This window comes from Mustela erminea, chromosome 14 (assembly GCF_009829155.1).
Source record: "Mustela erminea isolate mMusErm1 chromosome 14, mMusErm1.Pri, whole genome shotgun sequence".
NCBI lineage: Eukaryota > Metazoa > Chordata > Mammalia > Carnivora > Mustelidae > Mustela > Mustela erminea.
The window spans coordinates 28,243,658-28,260,447 of record NC_045627.1 but is presented as its reverse complement, the minus strand read 5'-3'; the positions used below and the strand labels follow the sequence as shown (position 1 = coordinate 28,260,447).

Genomic DNA, 16,790 nt, shown 5'->3' with positions numbered 1-16,790 from the left:
GAACTGTGACTTTTCCTCTGCCTTATCTGAATTACCATTTACACCGATTTATTTTCCTGGAAGTTCTTCCTATCAATTTCCCTCAGAGGCATCAAACTGGGTAGTCCTATAGTGACTGTTTGTTCTTTGGGCCATATTAGAGAAGCCCCTTCTAGAAGAGCCAAGCCTCACTGCCTCCTGGGAATGGATGGCAAATGGTAGCCTGCTAACTGTGGGTATTTGCATAGGTATCTTTCTGGTCCTAGCACCTGCCTGCTGCTTAAGCATGGCACTTAACTCTTAATTCATAACTGAGAAAATGAAAGAAAGTGAAAAGAGGCAGGATGTCAAAAGCAGTTTAGTGATAAAAGAAGGCTTTGGCATAGGCTAACACAGGTACAAATGCAGCTGTCAAAATCTTAACAACAAAAAAGCCTTACTTCTACATGCCTCAGTTTCTCATGTATAAAATTGTTAGGATGATAATAGCATCTACCTCATCCGTTGTTTTATTAATTGAGAAAATTGTTTTAAACCTCCTAGACCACTGCCTGCCATATATGCGCACTGCAATACATATTCATTCTGCTTCTTTTGAGTTTCTACCCTATTTCTTAGCCCCCAGGGCAGTTTGAAGAGAAATAGCTTGCAATAAAAAGGACTGATTGCTAGGAATAACAGGTTAATTAACTTTTCCCAAGAAATGTGTTCCTGAAAAGAATCTGTATTGATTAAGCCTTTCAAAATGGGGTCACTTTTAAATAGACTAAGGAAGTTTGTTTTGTGCCCAGGAAATGATTGCACCCTTTTATGTCTCTGTCTTGAAATTCTTGGAGCAGACCCCCATACCTGACTTCTCACTACCTTGTCTTCTGGGCATCAAAGATTTTGGACCAATAACTCCATTTCCAAAGACAGTTCACTGGGGATGGCTTAAATAAAGCTGACTACCCTTAAAAGGCTCCCTTTTTCCAAGGCTTTCAACATCTCGGGAACACAGTACCTGAGAACTCCTTGGGGACTGAGGACACACTGCTGCCCTCTTTGTTTCTCGTGGTACACAGCGCCTCCAAACAGGTTTATTAAATGAATGAATTCCTTAAGGTAGCAAAAGACCTTTATCCCCAGTTACCTTTTTTTTTTTTTTTTTTTAATAGGCGGGGAGTGAGGAGGTTTAAGGCACAGTAATTTTAGCAGACTAACTGAAAGCTCCTTGAGGGCCTAGGACAAGGCTGGTTGTGTGCATTGTGACTTTCTTAGAGCTGGACAGGGTATCTAACATACTGTGGGCACACAGTAAGTATTTGCTCTGTGGATGCATACACACTACCCCTGGCCCTGTCCGTAGAGGTCAGTCAGCCTTGAAGAGCGAGGAGAAAAGTTCACCAGGAGGGATGGACTGTCCTGGGCTTTCAAGAATGCTGACAACCCATGAACACCCAAAGCCAATTTCACTTCCTCACTCAGCCATTTGCAGGAGGTTGTAAATCCCCTTCTTCTTCAGGTGGGGGGACAGTCACGTCGTGCTTACGCCCCCTACGGGGACCCCAAGTCCCCGAGGAAGGTAACCCAGAGGGGGGAGCCCGCCAGCACGTGCAGCTTCCCAGGAGAGGAGGAGGCTGGGCTAACGCAGTCCTTAGTCAGCAGCTGGGCTCGTTTTTTGAAACAAAAGCCAATGTCCTCCCTCGGAGTCCGCGGCCGGTCAGCTCCTAGGGAGAAGAAAGCCATGCTGCCCAGCCGGTTAGTGGCCCAACTTACTTTTCCAGAGCCTGGGACAAAGGGCCAGCAGTTGTACGGGTGTGGGTGGGACGCCGGGGATAGGGACGGGGGCCCCCGATCGCCCTGACCCGACCCTCCCGGCCGCCTGGGAGAAGGGTCAGGGTCTCCCGTGCTCCGCGCATGTTCGTCCCGGGCAGTCTGCCTCCCAGTCCCGGGCCCCCCGGGTCTGCGTAAAGCTGAGGCACCTTTGCCACCGGCGCCCCAGCGCACAGACACACCAGGCCCCGGTTTCATGAATGAAATCCAATCGTGTGGATATAAATAGCCGCGAAGGCTGCTAACGTCACAGTGCGAGCGGCAGCCGCCACGGCGGCGGAGCTCGGGGCCGGGCGCTCGGTTCCGCCCGGCTGGCCCGCCTGGGAGCGGGGTGGGGGCAAGAGGAGAAGGGGAGGGCTGGGGTGGGAAAGGGCGAGCCCCTCTCCCCCGGACGGGGAAGAGCGGCCGCGGCGCTGGGCGAGCCCGACAGGCGAGGCAGTGCCATGCTGCCTTTGTGCAAAGTTGGGCGGCGGGCGGCACGCGGCGCGCAGGGGTCCCGCACACCCGCGACCGCGCGCAGTCGTGGCTGCTGCTGAGTGGCGGGGACCCCCCCGCTCCCCCCAACCCTTGAAGGCGGAGAGAGCTCGCGTCTCGCTCGGCTTCAGGGTAGGTTCTGTGTCGTGAGTGCGCTGTGGTATGAAACTTACTCTTCGAGCAGCCGCCGCGGAGCCCCCACCGCCCGGGCCCCCAGCGGGTGGCGTGGGGGGGGGGGGGCGCCGGGCCGCGCCACGCGGCCAGCAGCGTCCCGACAGAGAGTTGTGGGACCGAGCTGCTGTGGGAGCCGCCCTCGCCTCTCGGCGAGGCCGGGAACCCTCGCATCAGAGACAAGCAGAAGAGATTTCTAGGAGCGCCCGCACAGCCGCACCCCTTCTTGGAGCTGAGAAAATGTACAACAGGCACCCTTAGCGGGCTGGCTGCGCCAGGGAGGGGGTGGTGCCGCGTCGGCAAGAGGGCTCTTTTCCTTCGAAGAACAGTGGTGGGGAGCCGGAGGATTCGAAAAGGTGGATCCCTCGTCCCTTTAGAGCTTGCACCCCCTTGAGAGTTGACTGGTCGGTCAGCCCACAGTTTGGCGCTCCCCACCCCCAACCCCGTGTCTATGGAGTCTGTTGCGAGTTGCTGTGACAACAGTGGGAGCTGCCATGAGGGGCTTGCAAAACACCTTACCTTGTCTCTGTGTGCTGGGCTTTCGGGAAGAACAATAGGGAGTGGGGTGGAGAGGGGAGATACTGCAGACAAGGGACTCCAACCCCCTCTCAAAAAAGAAAAAAAAAAAAAAGGAAGTGGAAGAGAGGCACAACTATGTAAAAATATATCATTAGATCCTACTTTTAGCTGCGCCTTTTCTATCCTCAGCAGTATCAAACATCTCAACTGAGGAGCAATGTCAATATTTAGACTTGGACAAGCCAGAAAGTTAGAAGGGAGCGCCAAGCACAGGGTTTTGACTTGGCTTTGCACGTCAGCACACAAGCTGTGCCTTTCGAGCTGACTGTACACATTTGCTGGGGGGTTGGAGGGGGAATGCATGAAGGTTGATATATATACAAAGGCACCCAGACCAAGGAAACTCTAGGAAGTTAAGACCTGAAGAGTCGCCTTGACTTTGAACTCCCCCCAACAGTTCTATTGGACCCCAGCCAGAGGCTCAACTTGAGATTTCTCCAGTTTTGGGCTCTCCCCTCCTCAACCAGGGCTGTGCTGCATATTCTACTCTGTACTGTGTATCCTCTCTAAACTGAAGAAAATATTGTTATTGGTAGCTCTCATCTTTGTATAAAGTCCTCTCACTATCAGCAGATATAAATAGCCAATAGGCTCTGTTCTTGTGACCTCCAGCAAGCTCTAGGCTTTTCTAAACATACATTCGTAAGTTTGTTTACAAACACTCTTTAGAAATTTGGAATTACATTTCTTTTCCAATAACTCTGTAGATGCCTAAGAGTCTCTGGTTGCTAGAAAATAAACACAAGTTCTTTTCAGTATAAATAATGTCTGCCTACTGCTCTGCAGGTGGAGTAGGCAGTAAATTATTATATTAGGTTGCCTCTGAGACTCCTGGATCATATTTAGACATACTAGTGGGAAAGGGATTTAACCAGTTCCTCTCAGTGTGGAAGACTTTGAATAACATTGGGAAGCAATAAAATCATGGTCAGCATTCTTCTAAACTTACCCATTGGTTATTTTCCCAAATTTTAAAGGTAGTGTAAATTTAAGTACTTGGGGCTGTGTGTGATCACAGAAGTGAAAATAGGAACACAGGTAACTTAATGCCATTGGCCCAATATCACAACTTATAAACTACACAAATACTGAATAGGGAAAAGTAGAATCCTTCCATCTCTTACTTATGATGATATTGCCCCAAAATGTTATTTTGGAGGAATAGTATGTCCATTTCTATGACTTCTCTATGGTAAAATGCCTGGAAGGTTTTCCTTGTTCTCATCTGTGGGTTTGGGCCAAGTGCTTTTTTTATATCATCCCCAAATGTTCAGAAATATATTTTCACAAATGCTACAAAATGTTAACCTAGCTATTTCAGGATGTGTTTGACCCAAAGAAATGCCACTTCGACACTGGCACTTAGCACAAGTAAAGCAGATTCTGCCCTTTGGGGACGGAGGGGGGAAAACCGTGTGTTGAAAATTGTAGCGGCTCCCCATGCGCTCCTGGCCAGCAGTAGGACTTACAAGTCTTTCTCTCTTTTATGTAGGTAAGTCCAGCTGTGAGCAGGGTGTTCCGATCTTCACTTCCAGAAAGCCAGGTCAGTGTCTCGGTGCGAACCCATGACCGTAGATGGATAACATTTTGTGTCTAATTCTGAGCATGGATTTCAGAACAGGTTTCTCAGTCATTTGTCTCAAAATGATTTGTCTTTACGATTTTTTCATGGACTTCGTTATGAACATCACAGGTTCAGTGATTAACAAAGTTATCCTCTTTACTCCTTGAGTAAAATGTTACTAAAATGGGCCTTAGAATCGGTTTGTACTTTATGACTTTTTTGGAGTGGTGGGGATCAAACGGATGTGAGAATCACTGAGGATGCTGGGGATCTGGGTGTTTGATAATTAAGGTTTTACTTCTATCCTAATCTTAGCACTCTAGAGCTAGAAGAAACTTGGCATAATAATAGCTCATTTTTTTTTTTTTAGCATGAACCGAAGTTTGGATAGTGTGTTGTATCCTTTACATTTATGTTCTCATTCTGCATCTAAAACAAATACCCTTCGAGGAGAAACTACTCTCTTGAGCTGCAAAAGACAGGTGAAGAATTGGAAGTTCAGAGAGATTAAATAATTTATTCAATTCCTACTTCTAGGAAATGGAAGAAATAGTATTTTTTTTAAATCTGCCTTACACTAAAACCTAGACTTTCTTCTCTAGTAGGGAAATTGGAGCCAAGAAAGGTTAAGTGAGTTGTCTAAGATAACTTGGTAATTACAACTAATATAATACCATGAAATGGCCCAACTGTTGCAAAAAAATAAATACCTTCTCTTAAGTAAAATGGCATAATAATAAGTATCCTTGTGTACTTTCTGGCATAGTACTAAGATTTCAGAAAGTTTTTATCAGGGGATGTCTGCTCTTAAGGATCTTACAAACACATTTAAAAGGCAAGATAGTAAATATTCATGTATAAAAAATTAAAGGATAACTCAGATCATACATGCCAAAAGGCTGAATTGGGAGGTCAGTGGTACATTTACGAGAAGTTCAGCGTTTTCCACTCTATGAGATTACTTTGTAATTCCAGGTTTGCATGGAAAAAATTTTAAGCACACATTTTGTCTGGATAGATGATAAATGAGTGAGAGTCTAGGAAAAGACAGAAGGTAGAATTTCAACCCAACAGGGAGAGATTATGCAGTCATCTAGAACTGCTAAATTACAGTATCTCAAACTCAAAGGTGTTATTGCTTCAAAAACTTTGTAACAAAATTGTGAGCTGTTTGAATCTTCACAGCATCTTTGAGAAAACATTACTATTTAGCATGATACTTTAAAGCACTCAATTCTTTTTGGAACCTTAATTTGTCTAAAATGTGCCATGTAGATAAATTTGGATGCATAATAGATAAATCCCAACCAAAGTCCTGAAAATGGCCAGTAAAGATTAAGCAGGACATTTTCAGTTTTTACCAGGATTGACAGCCTTCTCTTCCCATCTTGTCTACTTTTTGTAGACTAATTTCTAACAGTTGTCAATCCTTCTCAGGGAGTATTATATGAAGGAGTAATAAAAAAATGAAAATTAGTAAAGAAAACCTTAATGTGTTATCTTTTTTTAAAATATACTGATATCCCCAACTCAAGCTAATAACCCTAAAAGCCTAATTAGCTAAGAGATACTTTTAAGCATTTAAGGGGTTGTTATAAACTGTCCTATAACAACTTGTTCTGTACAAGTGGTTCTACAGTGTATCATTACCAAATAGATCATAGGAACACTGAGAAGATCACATTGCAGGTTAAGACCTCACCATCAACTGATACTTAGTTAACTGTGGCAGTGCTATGTCATAAAAATACCAGTATAGCGACTATAAACCTGTAGTTATTTAAAAAGTAAAATTAGGGGCACCTGGCTGGGCCAATCTGTAGAGCATGTGACTCTTAACCTTGGGGACCTGAGTTCGAGCTTCGTGTTTGGCACAGAATGTACTTTTTTAAAAATCTAAAAATAAATAAATAAAAAGTAAAATTATATGTTAGCAAGACCTTATAATTAGCATGTTGTTCCTAATAATAATTTAAATAGCAATCATTCGTTTGCTTTATTGAACTTCAGAAGGCTTTGGTTCATACGTTTGACCTATCTTGAAACATGGGTGGAAACTCTTGAAATCTTATTGTTCTTCACCCAGGAAATTTGCCTGTAAAAAACAGAGGAATTTTTAAAAATCTTTCCTATTGGTATTCTCTTAGAAAACGGGCAGTTCAGTCTCATTGTTTGAAGGCCTCACTCTTGCTTCATGTAATAGGGTTCAAAGATATGAATTTGGTTTTTATGTTCATCTTTTCTCCACTCAGGCTTCCGACCAACCAACCGCACAACACCAAAACAAAACTTGGAGAAGGAAGGAAACTTAAGTCACAAAAAGTGGCTTATGTTGTGTAGGAAGGGGCAGGAGGTGGGAGAGGGAGAGGGAGGGAACTTTGCTGGGAAGGTCAAGAGGCAGTTACTCAAATGGATGGGATGTGTATGGGCTGGTTAGTTATATATCAGCCTCCAAATTATTTTTTTCATTTATAAACAAAGTTGCCACCTCCTCTTCCTGAAATCCTGTGTTCCTTGTGCATGTAGGGCAGAAATTGGGAAATAGGCAAGTAAAGAAACTGACATGAATGGTGGGTATGACAGCCACTGCTTCCAGATGTCCCTGGACACTTCTGTCTCCAAATACTCCCTCTAGCTGTCCCTGGACACTTCTGTCTCCAAATACTCCCTCTAGCTGTACCCGTCAAGTACATTAATATGTCTCTAGTAAGGTTCCATCCACTAAGGGGTGAATTCGGAACTTTTACAAAGAAAGAAGGAGATGCCAGTACATACACAAGAAGCAATTTCATTTCTCCACTCTGCACCTGTGTTTATTTATTGCATAGACACAAGTTAATGCCAAGTTCCCCATGCTAGTGAGGTTACCATCTCAGACTCGATTCCTCTGTGAAGAAAGTTTCTTTGAATTGTTAATCAACCATAGTCCAAACCCCTAATGGGCACTGGACTAACAATAACCAGTGATTATTATGCTCCTACTAGATGCCAGACATTTTACTGCATTTCAACTAAAATTATCAATTCCAATTTTACAGAAGCAAAAAAAAAAAAAAAATGGAACTCAGATATGTTAAATTTAAAGAGCTAACAGAAGGTAGAGCTTAGATTTGCACCCAGGTCTGCCTAAGAACTTGAACAAGTGTTTGCTTTAAATCAACTCCTGGAGGGCAGGGGAGAGAAATACTTTAAACCATTTCATTCCAGGTTATTTTTGCAGATAGTAGACACAGGAGTTAAATAATTATTCTTAAGGGGTTGTTTTGTTTTGTTTTGCTTTTGATCTGACTCGAACCACATAGACTTGTCTGGACAAATTTGTTAACTCTCTAGGTCATTTCTAATGTATTTTGACTAAGTCAAATCTTAAGCAGTTGAGTCATGGGAGGTGGAATCATGCATCCAGAAAAGTCCTTAGAGACACTTAAGATAATCTCATGTAAGTGAAAACACCTGCCACCCAGAGAGGAGCTCTAGCTTACCCACTCTCCTGGTTAGGAATGGATGCAGCTGGAAGTGAACCTGGGTTCCCAAGTCCTAGCCCAGCACTCAGTTCTAGTACATAACACGGCCTGAAAAGTGCCAAGTCTTCCAAACCCTTCCATGTAGCCAGAATTGCAGCTATCAAGGAAAAAATCCATCAGGAACCTATGGCACACCCAGAAATGGGCGATAAGAGGACTCTAGCAGTGTAAAGAAAGATACAGTGGCCCCTAAGAGAAACCTCACTTTTCTGCACTGACAAGGGCTAGCTTCCCACTGACTCAAAGCACAGCAGCCCCACTCCCATCTCGTCCACCTTGTCTTTGTGGAACCCTCTGTTTTAATCAAGTATGGAGCTTTTCAATTTTGTCTATGGACTTCTGGCTTTTTACTAACTATGCTACAGGGAAATACGTCTTTGGACCTCATTTCTTTCATCTATAAAGTGGGGACAGTATCACGTCTTTGGACCTCATTTCTCTCATCTATAAAGTGGGGACAGTATCACATCTCTTAGAGAATTCTAGAGATGCTATGAAATCACACACAGGAAGCACATAGTTGGTGCTCAGTAGGGAATAGCTCTCTTCTTCGCTTTCCTAGAGTATTGCAAGGGAAAATGTTATTATTTCTCCCCTAAATGAACTTGAGTTGTTTGAATTCTGACGTTGCAAGGGGTTGGTATAGTAAACTCCTTTCTTGGGTAAAAATGCGCCCAGTGGTCTCTTGGGGTCCCAGTGGCCCATTCACAACTGCATTGGACTTCCTTGCACTGTAGGGTTACCACGGCGTTCTTGAATGATTTTTATTGCTTCAGTATCTGCTGCAAAGTAATACCAAGCTCTTCTTGGGAGATTTGTGGCTCCCATTTCCTTCCAGTCACTGTTGAAGCATTGAACGTGTTTTCCACTTAGACCCTCACATCCCAGAGCAACTACTATATTTTCAGCCAAGTAACTAAGAAATACTTCCAGAGAATATTATTGCCTGTAGAACATTTTTGCTTTCAATTTCAAAATACGTGAGACTTGCCTACCATAATTTCAATTAACTTGAGCGTGAAGGCCTGTCTGTGTTCTGGCCCTGTCTTTTCTTTTCGTCCTGTGTTGCTGACTAATCTATCGATAGGAAAAACATAAGCACTACAATTTCCCCTTTCACCCTCAGTGCCTGATAACTACCCTGGCCGAAATTACATCTCTGGGAAGTGTTTCATCACATTCCTCTCCCCAGCTGCCACGCTGGGTCATGTGGCACTAGCTGCCCTGCTTCGGGTTTTTGGAACCAAGTCTTTGGCAGCACGTCCTATTCGTCACGTACATGGAGGAAATCTGCTCTGATAGTTTTTTTTCTTATTGGACTTTCTCCCTCTTTTTAAATTAATAATCCGAGGGGCCCAGGATCACCTTTATTTTCCTAGCGGCACAGTCTCCCTTTCAGTGTTTGCCAAAGGTAAATTGCAAGATGTGTGTCTTTTCTTGGGGTTTAGAAGTGGCTGAACCATGGCTAGCTGCGCCAAGATTACCAACTGCTAGATTGCCCCTAACCTGGTGACTAATCTCAAATTGGTTGTATAAATTTCACTTCACACCAAAGAGTTTGTTGTGTGTGTGTTGTTGGGTTTTTTTTAAGATTTTATTTGTTTATTTGACAGAGAGAGAGATCACAAGTAGGCAAAGAGGCAGGCAGAGAGAGAGAGGAGGAAGCAGGCTCCCCGCTGAGCAGAGAGCCTGACACGGGGCTCGGACCCAGGACCCCGACATCATGACCTGAGCCAAAGGCAGAGGCTTAACCCACTGAGCCACCTGGGTGCCCCCGAGGAGTTTGTTTGTAAAGCAGTACTTCTCTGACTTATTGTGCATTCCGATCACCTGGGCATCTTGATATGGAGCGGATTCTGATTCCGGAGTTTGGGAATGGGACCTGAGATAATGGGTTTCTGTGAGGTTCCCCAGCGATGCCAAAACATCTGGCCTAAAGACACCGTTTTGAGCAGGAAAGGTCTAAAGTCTAGGTGTTACTGTAGCTTAGGCTGAAACTCACGCCTTCTAGGCTGTAAGACTCCCACCTTATTCTGTTTGCTTGTTTCTTAAATCATAATAGGCAGTTGTGGAATCTTAAACATGGAAGGGAGGTACATACACGGCAGTGTGCTAGTAAATCAACCAGCTCTCCCGGAAAAAAAGAAGGCATTTATGTGCATACATAAGTCGAGTATAAATTTTACTGACATAAAGAATGTATGTAGCATACACTTTGCAAATAATAAAAAAATAGACAATACTCCTTATTGTAAATTCCATAAAGCCAGTTGGGTTTTACAGAAGGCTGGTTGGTTTTTGCTGAACCCTTTTATCCATAACCTACCTGTGGTACAATTGATGAAGGAGTGTAATTCCCATATAAATGTTGGCTGATATTTTCCATTATGTTAATAAGCAAGCTAGAAGTGCAACAACAAAGACATGTCAGAACTGTACTCATTTATCAAAGATATGAATAACTTCTCTGCTGAACTGGATAATAGCTTTTAAATTGTGTAAAGATATTTCCTTAAATGTACTATTGACAATATAACAGCTCCACATGTAATACACTTTTACGTTTAATTTGCGTTGTTAATATTTTTTTAATCATTTTCTTAAGACAGGCAACAGAACAACAAAGCAAGCCCTAAATTCTAGTGGTTGCCAATTTCTGTGGTGTAAAGACTCCCACCAAGGCCATTTTCAAGCCACTGTTGTGACTGAGTGTGGAGTTGGGGAGAGATGGCCCAGTAGCCCACTGCTATCCAACATTTCCACCATACAGTTAAAATTAGCATAAATAACCTCAAAATGTAGGTAACAGTAAAATGTAGTAAGATAACTAGAAAATGGTGAGTTTTGAGCATTTAGGACCTTTGTTTTTAGTATAATTTCCTTAATCAAAACTGTGGAATATAATTTTTTTTTTAAGATTTTATTTATTTATTTGATCACAAGTAGGCAGAGAGGCAGGCAGAGAGAGGAGGAAGCAGGCTCCCTGCTGAGCAGAGAGCCCGATGCGGGACTCGATCCCAGGACCCTGAGATCATGACCTGAGCCGAAGGCAGCGGCTTAACCCACTGAGCCACCCAGGCGCCCTGGAATGTAATTTTTAATATTGCACCTATTTTATTTATGTGTTTATTTATTTATTGACATACAGTGACACCCAGTGTTACATTAATTTGAGGTGTACAACACAGTGACGTGACAGCTCTGTCCATTATGCTTTAACAGGCTTGCAAAAATCCTACAAATTTAACAGCTAGTTCTATGAGCTCGTGGGGGCTGCCTCCAGCCCACCGTTGGATGTAGATCCTCCCGTCGAGTAATTCTCAGCCTTTGCTTTCCACTGGAATACCCCCAGGAAAACCATAACCTACAGTCAGTAGATCTTTGTTAGGGCCTAAGAATCTGAATTTAAAACATTTTTACAGACATGTATCTTATTTAAAGAAAAATACAAAAATCAGAAGTCTATAACTTAAATGAAATTTCACCAACTGAACATACACAGGTAATCAGCACCAACGTACAGAAACAGAAAATGACCAGCACCCAGCCGCTCTTTTTAAATCCCTAGCCAGGGCGCCTGGGTGGCTCAGTTGTTTAAGCAACTGGCTTTGGCGCAGGTCATGATCCCAGAGTCCAGGATCGAGTCCCGCATTGGGCTCCCAGCTCCACGGGGAGTCTGCTTCTCCCTCTGGCCTTCTCCCCTTCCATGCTCTCTCTCACTGTCTCTCTCTCAAATAAATAAATAAAATTTTAAAATAAATTAAAAAAATAAAAAATAAATCCCTAGCCAGGCAAGGTATTCACTATCTTGGCTTCTAACACCATGGACTCACGGTGCCTGCTTTTGAACATTTACGTAAACAAAATCTCTTTAGTGTCTGGCTTCTTCCCCTCAATATTATGTTTGGCAGACTTATTCATAATGCATGTAGCAGGAGTTCACCCATTTTACCGTAGTGCTGTGTAGTATCCCATTATGACTGGAGCTCAATTTATTATTTATTTATCCATTCTACTGCTGGTGGGTTGTTTCCAGCTGTTTGCTATTATGAAGAGTGCTGTTAAGAATATTCTTGAGGCGCCCAGCTAGCTCAGTCAGAAGAGCGTGTTACTCTTGATCTCAGGGTCATGGGTTGGAACCCCACACTGGATGTAGAGATTACTAAAAAATAATGCATAAACCTTAGAAAAAGAGAATATTCTTGTGCAGGCAGCAGTGCTTAAAGTAAAACTAAACAGATTCCCCCAGTGATTCTAATAAGCAGCTGATCTCTTGACTGCCTTCTCTACAACTCCCCCTCCTCCCTTATTTCTCATATAATATGGCCAAGGCTATTGATTCTTTTGTGTGAATGTAATTTTAGTACCCTAAGCCATGAAGCTGTGTGTTTCCATTCATTACAGTATGTTCTCCGGGCTCTTTTCAATTTACGTTCACCAACTCCCCCTTTCATCAAGACACCGGCTCTTGTGCACTCTAAAAAGGGATGAGATTTGGCCTCACATCAACAGCATGGAGGAATAATAGATACAGTGGAGATGCAGCCAAGGCTAAATTTGGCAGCTGATCATTAAGGCTCCTGGAAAGAGGCTTCAAAGAAGGGGAATTGTTTCCCTTTGTGTATATCAAACAAAAATCAACAGTGAACCCTGAGAATATTTCAGATTCTAATATTTTTAAAAACCCATTTATTTGAAGTAGACCAGCCACTCTCATGTGAAAGAGAACTGAAATCTCTCAAAGTCTGATGACTTGATCTGGAAAGATTAGAGAAGGAGGTTTTTCCCTTTGGCTTCTTCCAATACCTGGTGTTCAGCAGGTGTATTCTTGCTACATTATTCTATGCTGAGTAGCTGTGTAGTGTGTGTGTGTGTGTGTGTGTGTTTGTGTGTGTGTGTGTGTGTGTGTTCGAGTCTATTGAGATGTTAGTTCCTTTGATTTAAGTCAAGGGAGCTGAATGACCGGGAGCTCCAGGATGATATTGTTGATGAGTCGGATGGCTGCTCCGTATTAAAAGAAAGGTTCCTAGTTTCAGCAGGCACTGAAAGGCATTTCACATTAAACCTCCCAAGGTATGCAGAGAGGAGGCAAAGAGTGCACATGAATTCTACATTATGAAGAGTGTATGCTCCCACACATAAATATTCTAGTTCCTAGTTTTCCTACCTCCCCATCCCCACCCATTTTCTGTAAATTTTTTTGTTATAAAATTTCTTTGTTAAGATAGAAAAGATGGAATATATAGATAAGAAAAAAGAAAAAAATTAAATCCATTTACAATCCCAGTTGGCATTAATATTGAATGTTTCTCTAACCTGAATGTTGTTGTGTATATGTAGGTACATAAATTTTAAGGACTGGTGTTATTCTGTAAATTCTTCTGTCATCTTTTTTTCATTTAAATGTTTATCATGAACACATATAACAAAAAATATACTCCTATCACACATTTTGGTTGGCTATATACTCCCCTTTTATGTGGACATTTATTGATGTCAATTTTTTTAACCAACCCCCACCAGCACCCCATCTGGCTGGATTTTTAAACTTGTTTCCAATATTTTGTTTCCACAGATAGTGGTGTATAACATTCCTTTAATGGAATCTTTTTGTCTCCCCTAATTATCTAGGAATAAGTTCTTATAATTGGATGGAAGTTATGGACATTTTAAAGTTATGGACATTGAGGGCCAGGTGTCCCCACTCCAGAATAATGGTATTATTTTCCACTCCCACAAACAGTGCCACATTCCGCTTTTTAAAAATGGGGCGCTTGGGTGGCTTAATGGGTTAAGCCTCTGCCTTCGGCTCAGGTCATGATCTCAGGGTCCTGGGATCAAGCCCCGCATCGGGCTCTCTGCTCAGCCAGAAGCCTGCTTCCCTCCTCTCTCTGCCTGCCTCTCTGCCTACTTGTGATCTCTGTCTGTCAAATAAATAAATAAAATCTTTAAAAAATAAAAAAATTAAAATGTACAATCTTTCATGTAATAACTCCTACCTAGAGTTAGAGGGTATCGAAACATGTCCTGAAATTATTAGCTGGAATCTAGGCATTGATGTCAGCCAGAAACTGCCAACAAAATATGAGATTTTAAAGAGTCTGTTTTTTGTCCACCAACACTTTTGTATTTATGATCCAGTTTTACTAAGAAATCCTTGGAGCGGGTGGGGGAGACAGTTTTCTTCATTTGTCTGAATCAGAGCGTAACCTAATCCTTACTGGCATATTAGAGTCTCCTAAATGATTAAATGCAATTGCTTCATTGTCATCCTATGTGAAGGCTTCCCAGCAAGGGGTCTCTCTGGAACCAGAAGCTGACCCAGTGACATCTTTAGAGAATGCTTTCAATGGACATGTTACTACAGAGCACTGCAGAGACTTTTCTTCATTAGGATGGATTATTAAGTATATCTAGTCTTCAGAATTGATATTAGCTTTTTCAAATGAGCACTTAGAACTCTGACATCTCTCTGAAGACTTAACCAGTCTTTTAATTATTAATTCTTGACAAAGCTTCCTGATCCAGCATTTAGCTGAGGTTCACACACTGACCCTCCAAAACCAATGCGTGGTGTCTTCTGTCGTTTCAATTTTTTTAACTTAAAAAATATATATTTAAGTATAACGTACATAGAGAAATGTATACAGATCCCAGCCATACAGTTTGATGAATTTGTGAAAACTAACATACCTGTGTAACCAGCATGTAGTTCAAGAAGTCAGTATCACCAAGCACCCCACTTCCGGTCACCACCCTGTGGTACTCTCTGTGTCTTTGAGATACTCCAAATTTTATGCCCTGGGTAAGTCATTCATTTATAGAATTTGATTTTTCACTGAACCCTTAACTTTATAAGAGCTAGCTGCAGTGAGTTTTGATCAAGCTATTCCCCCTTGTAACTAAAAATATGTAGAGTCTGCCTTTCCAAGTAAAGATAACATTAAGTTTGTGCCCTCAATGTGCATCAATATTTATACATTTGTAACTTGCAGGTACACAATACATGCACCGCCTGGATACAAACAAACTGGGAACTTCTTTCTCCTTTTAATGAATGAAAAGCTGAATTATACTATATTGATCCAAACTTAAAGTATCTTAACTACAATTGATTGTCACAGAATATTTCAAGAGATATGCTTCCAAACCATTTCTTAAAATTGTTCATTTCAGTTACTATAATATTGCCTCTGAACACTCAAAATTTAACAGTCAAGAATTTTTCATCTCTTGTTTGAAATATGTATCTGTCCTGGGTGTCCACCGCTGTCTCTCTATAGGGTTCAATTTCTTTGTCAGATATTCAGCTAGATTACCATTTAGATTCCTATGGGGTTTTTTTTCAGTTGAGAGCCTGAGTCAGAAAAAAACAAGTTTAGCAGCTTCATAAAGCTTTATAAATATATAATTCTGAAGAACAATGTATACATCATCAAAAATAATTTATTAGTTTTGGCTAATATCTGTACTCTTATTAGAATTAACAATCAAGGGTTATACTTAGGTAGTCACTAGATTTTAAAAAGCCAAATATCTCTCCCATTATAGAATACAACTTGGGGGATATTATCCATCCATAAAAAGTAATGAAGCACGAATACATGCTGCAACATGGGTGAACTTGAAAGCATTGTGCTCGATACAAGAAGACAGACACGAAAGACTGCATACTGTATGATTTCATTTATTAAAATGTCCAGAATAGGCAAATTCATAAAGACAGGAAGTGAATTAGTGGTCAGAGGGGGAGGGGAGAACAGAATAGCTGCTAATGGGCCGAGGTTTCTTTCTGGGTTCATGAGAATGTGCTAGAATTAGATAGTGGACATGGTTGTATAGCTTTGTGAGCAAAACAAAAACCCTGGAGTCATGTACTTCAACAGGTGAGTTGAACAGGTGAGGACAGGTGACCTTTATCTCAATTTTTTTTTTTAAAGTAATAGATTTTCATTGTAGAAAATTTGGAAACTAAAGGGAAGTAGAAAAGTGACAAGTTGCAGACCTGTTAACAGTCACTGGTACCTGTCGAGTATACTCCCTTCCAATTTACTTTCCATATATTGCTGTTGCAGGAAGAACAGCTTCCCTTTTGATGATGGAGACACCATTATTGAATGTTAAGTATTCACATATTGATACCCACCCATTCTGCCCCTGCCCCTGAAAATAAAAAAGGGTGGGTCCAAGGAAGATCCATTTAAATAGCACAGGGGAATAATGATGGAGATACAAATGAGAGAAGAAAGATAGACTTGACCAGTTTCGCGGAGAGGTAGGACTCCTCAGGGACACGTTCCCGAAGAATCTTACTAGGAGTTTTGTTGCAAAGTCGCGGATAGGTCACGCTAACCGCACCCCTCTCTTCTTAAATACTCATGTTGTTACCCAGCTTTCCCAAACTCACATTTGTGCTTCTTTTAGTCATGTCACCGTGTTAAGATGGTACTTAGCGTGAAAGAGTGAAGAGGACCGGTTCTGTTCAAGTTACACGTTTGCTTATTTTACCAGTTTCCATCGACTGTTTTTTGGATCGCTTTCCTGCACTTGCCCCCGGATAGTGTAACATTAGCATTTCTCCATATGATTGCAAACTCAACATAAACATGATTTTGAAGAATGACAGTCTTAATAGATAAGACTTTTTGGGTGTTCTCTTGATGACAGGCATAGTGATTAAAATA

At 42.0% G+C, this 16,790-nt stretch overlaps 2 protein-coding genes across 14 annotated transcripts in view; one reads left to right on the top strand and one right to left on the bottom strand.

Annotated features, from left to right (window-relative positions):
* Positions 1 to 16,790, top strand: part of RHOBTB1 (Rho related BTB domain containing 1) — a 121,207-nt gene that overhangs the window by 53,373 nt on the left and 51,044 nt on the right. For 4 of the 13 annotated variants that reach the window (XM_032312419.1, XM_032312417.1, XM_032312420.1 and 1 more), the window contains one exon: positions 4,511 to 4,561. The exons of 1 other annotated variant lie outside the window; for it this stretch is intronic. The gene's annotated coding sequence lies outside the window, so the exon portion shown is untranslated. Of the gene's footprint in view, positions 1 to 1,621; positions 1,720 to 2,309; positions 2,401 to 4,510; positions 4,562 to 4,952; positions 5,089 to 16,790 lie in introns of those variants that run through there. 8 more of the 13 variants (XM_032312421.1, XM_032312425.1, XM_032312424.1 and 5 more) reach the window with 7 other exon arrangements.
* On the bottom strand, positions 1,119 to 3,220 carry LOC116572940 (translation initiation factor IF-2-like). The gene is made up of 2 exons (XM_032312430.1): positions 1,944 to 3,220; positions 1,119 to 1,688 (listed from the first exon to the last, which is right to left on the bottom strand). Exons 1-2 carry the CDS (start codon positions 2,611 to 2,613, stop codon positions 1,516 to 1,518), a joined length of 843 nt encoding a protein of 280 aa, XP_032168321.1. The 5' UTR covers positions 2,614 to 3,220; the 3' UTR covers positions 1,119 to 1,515.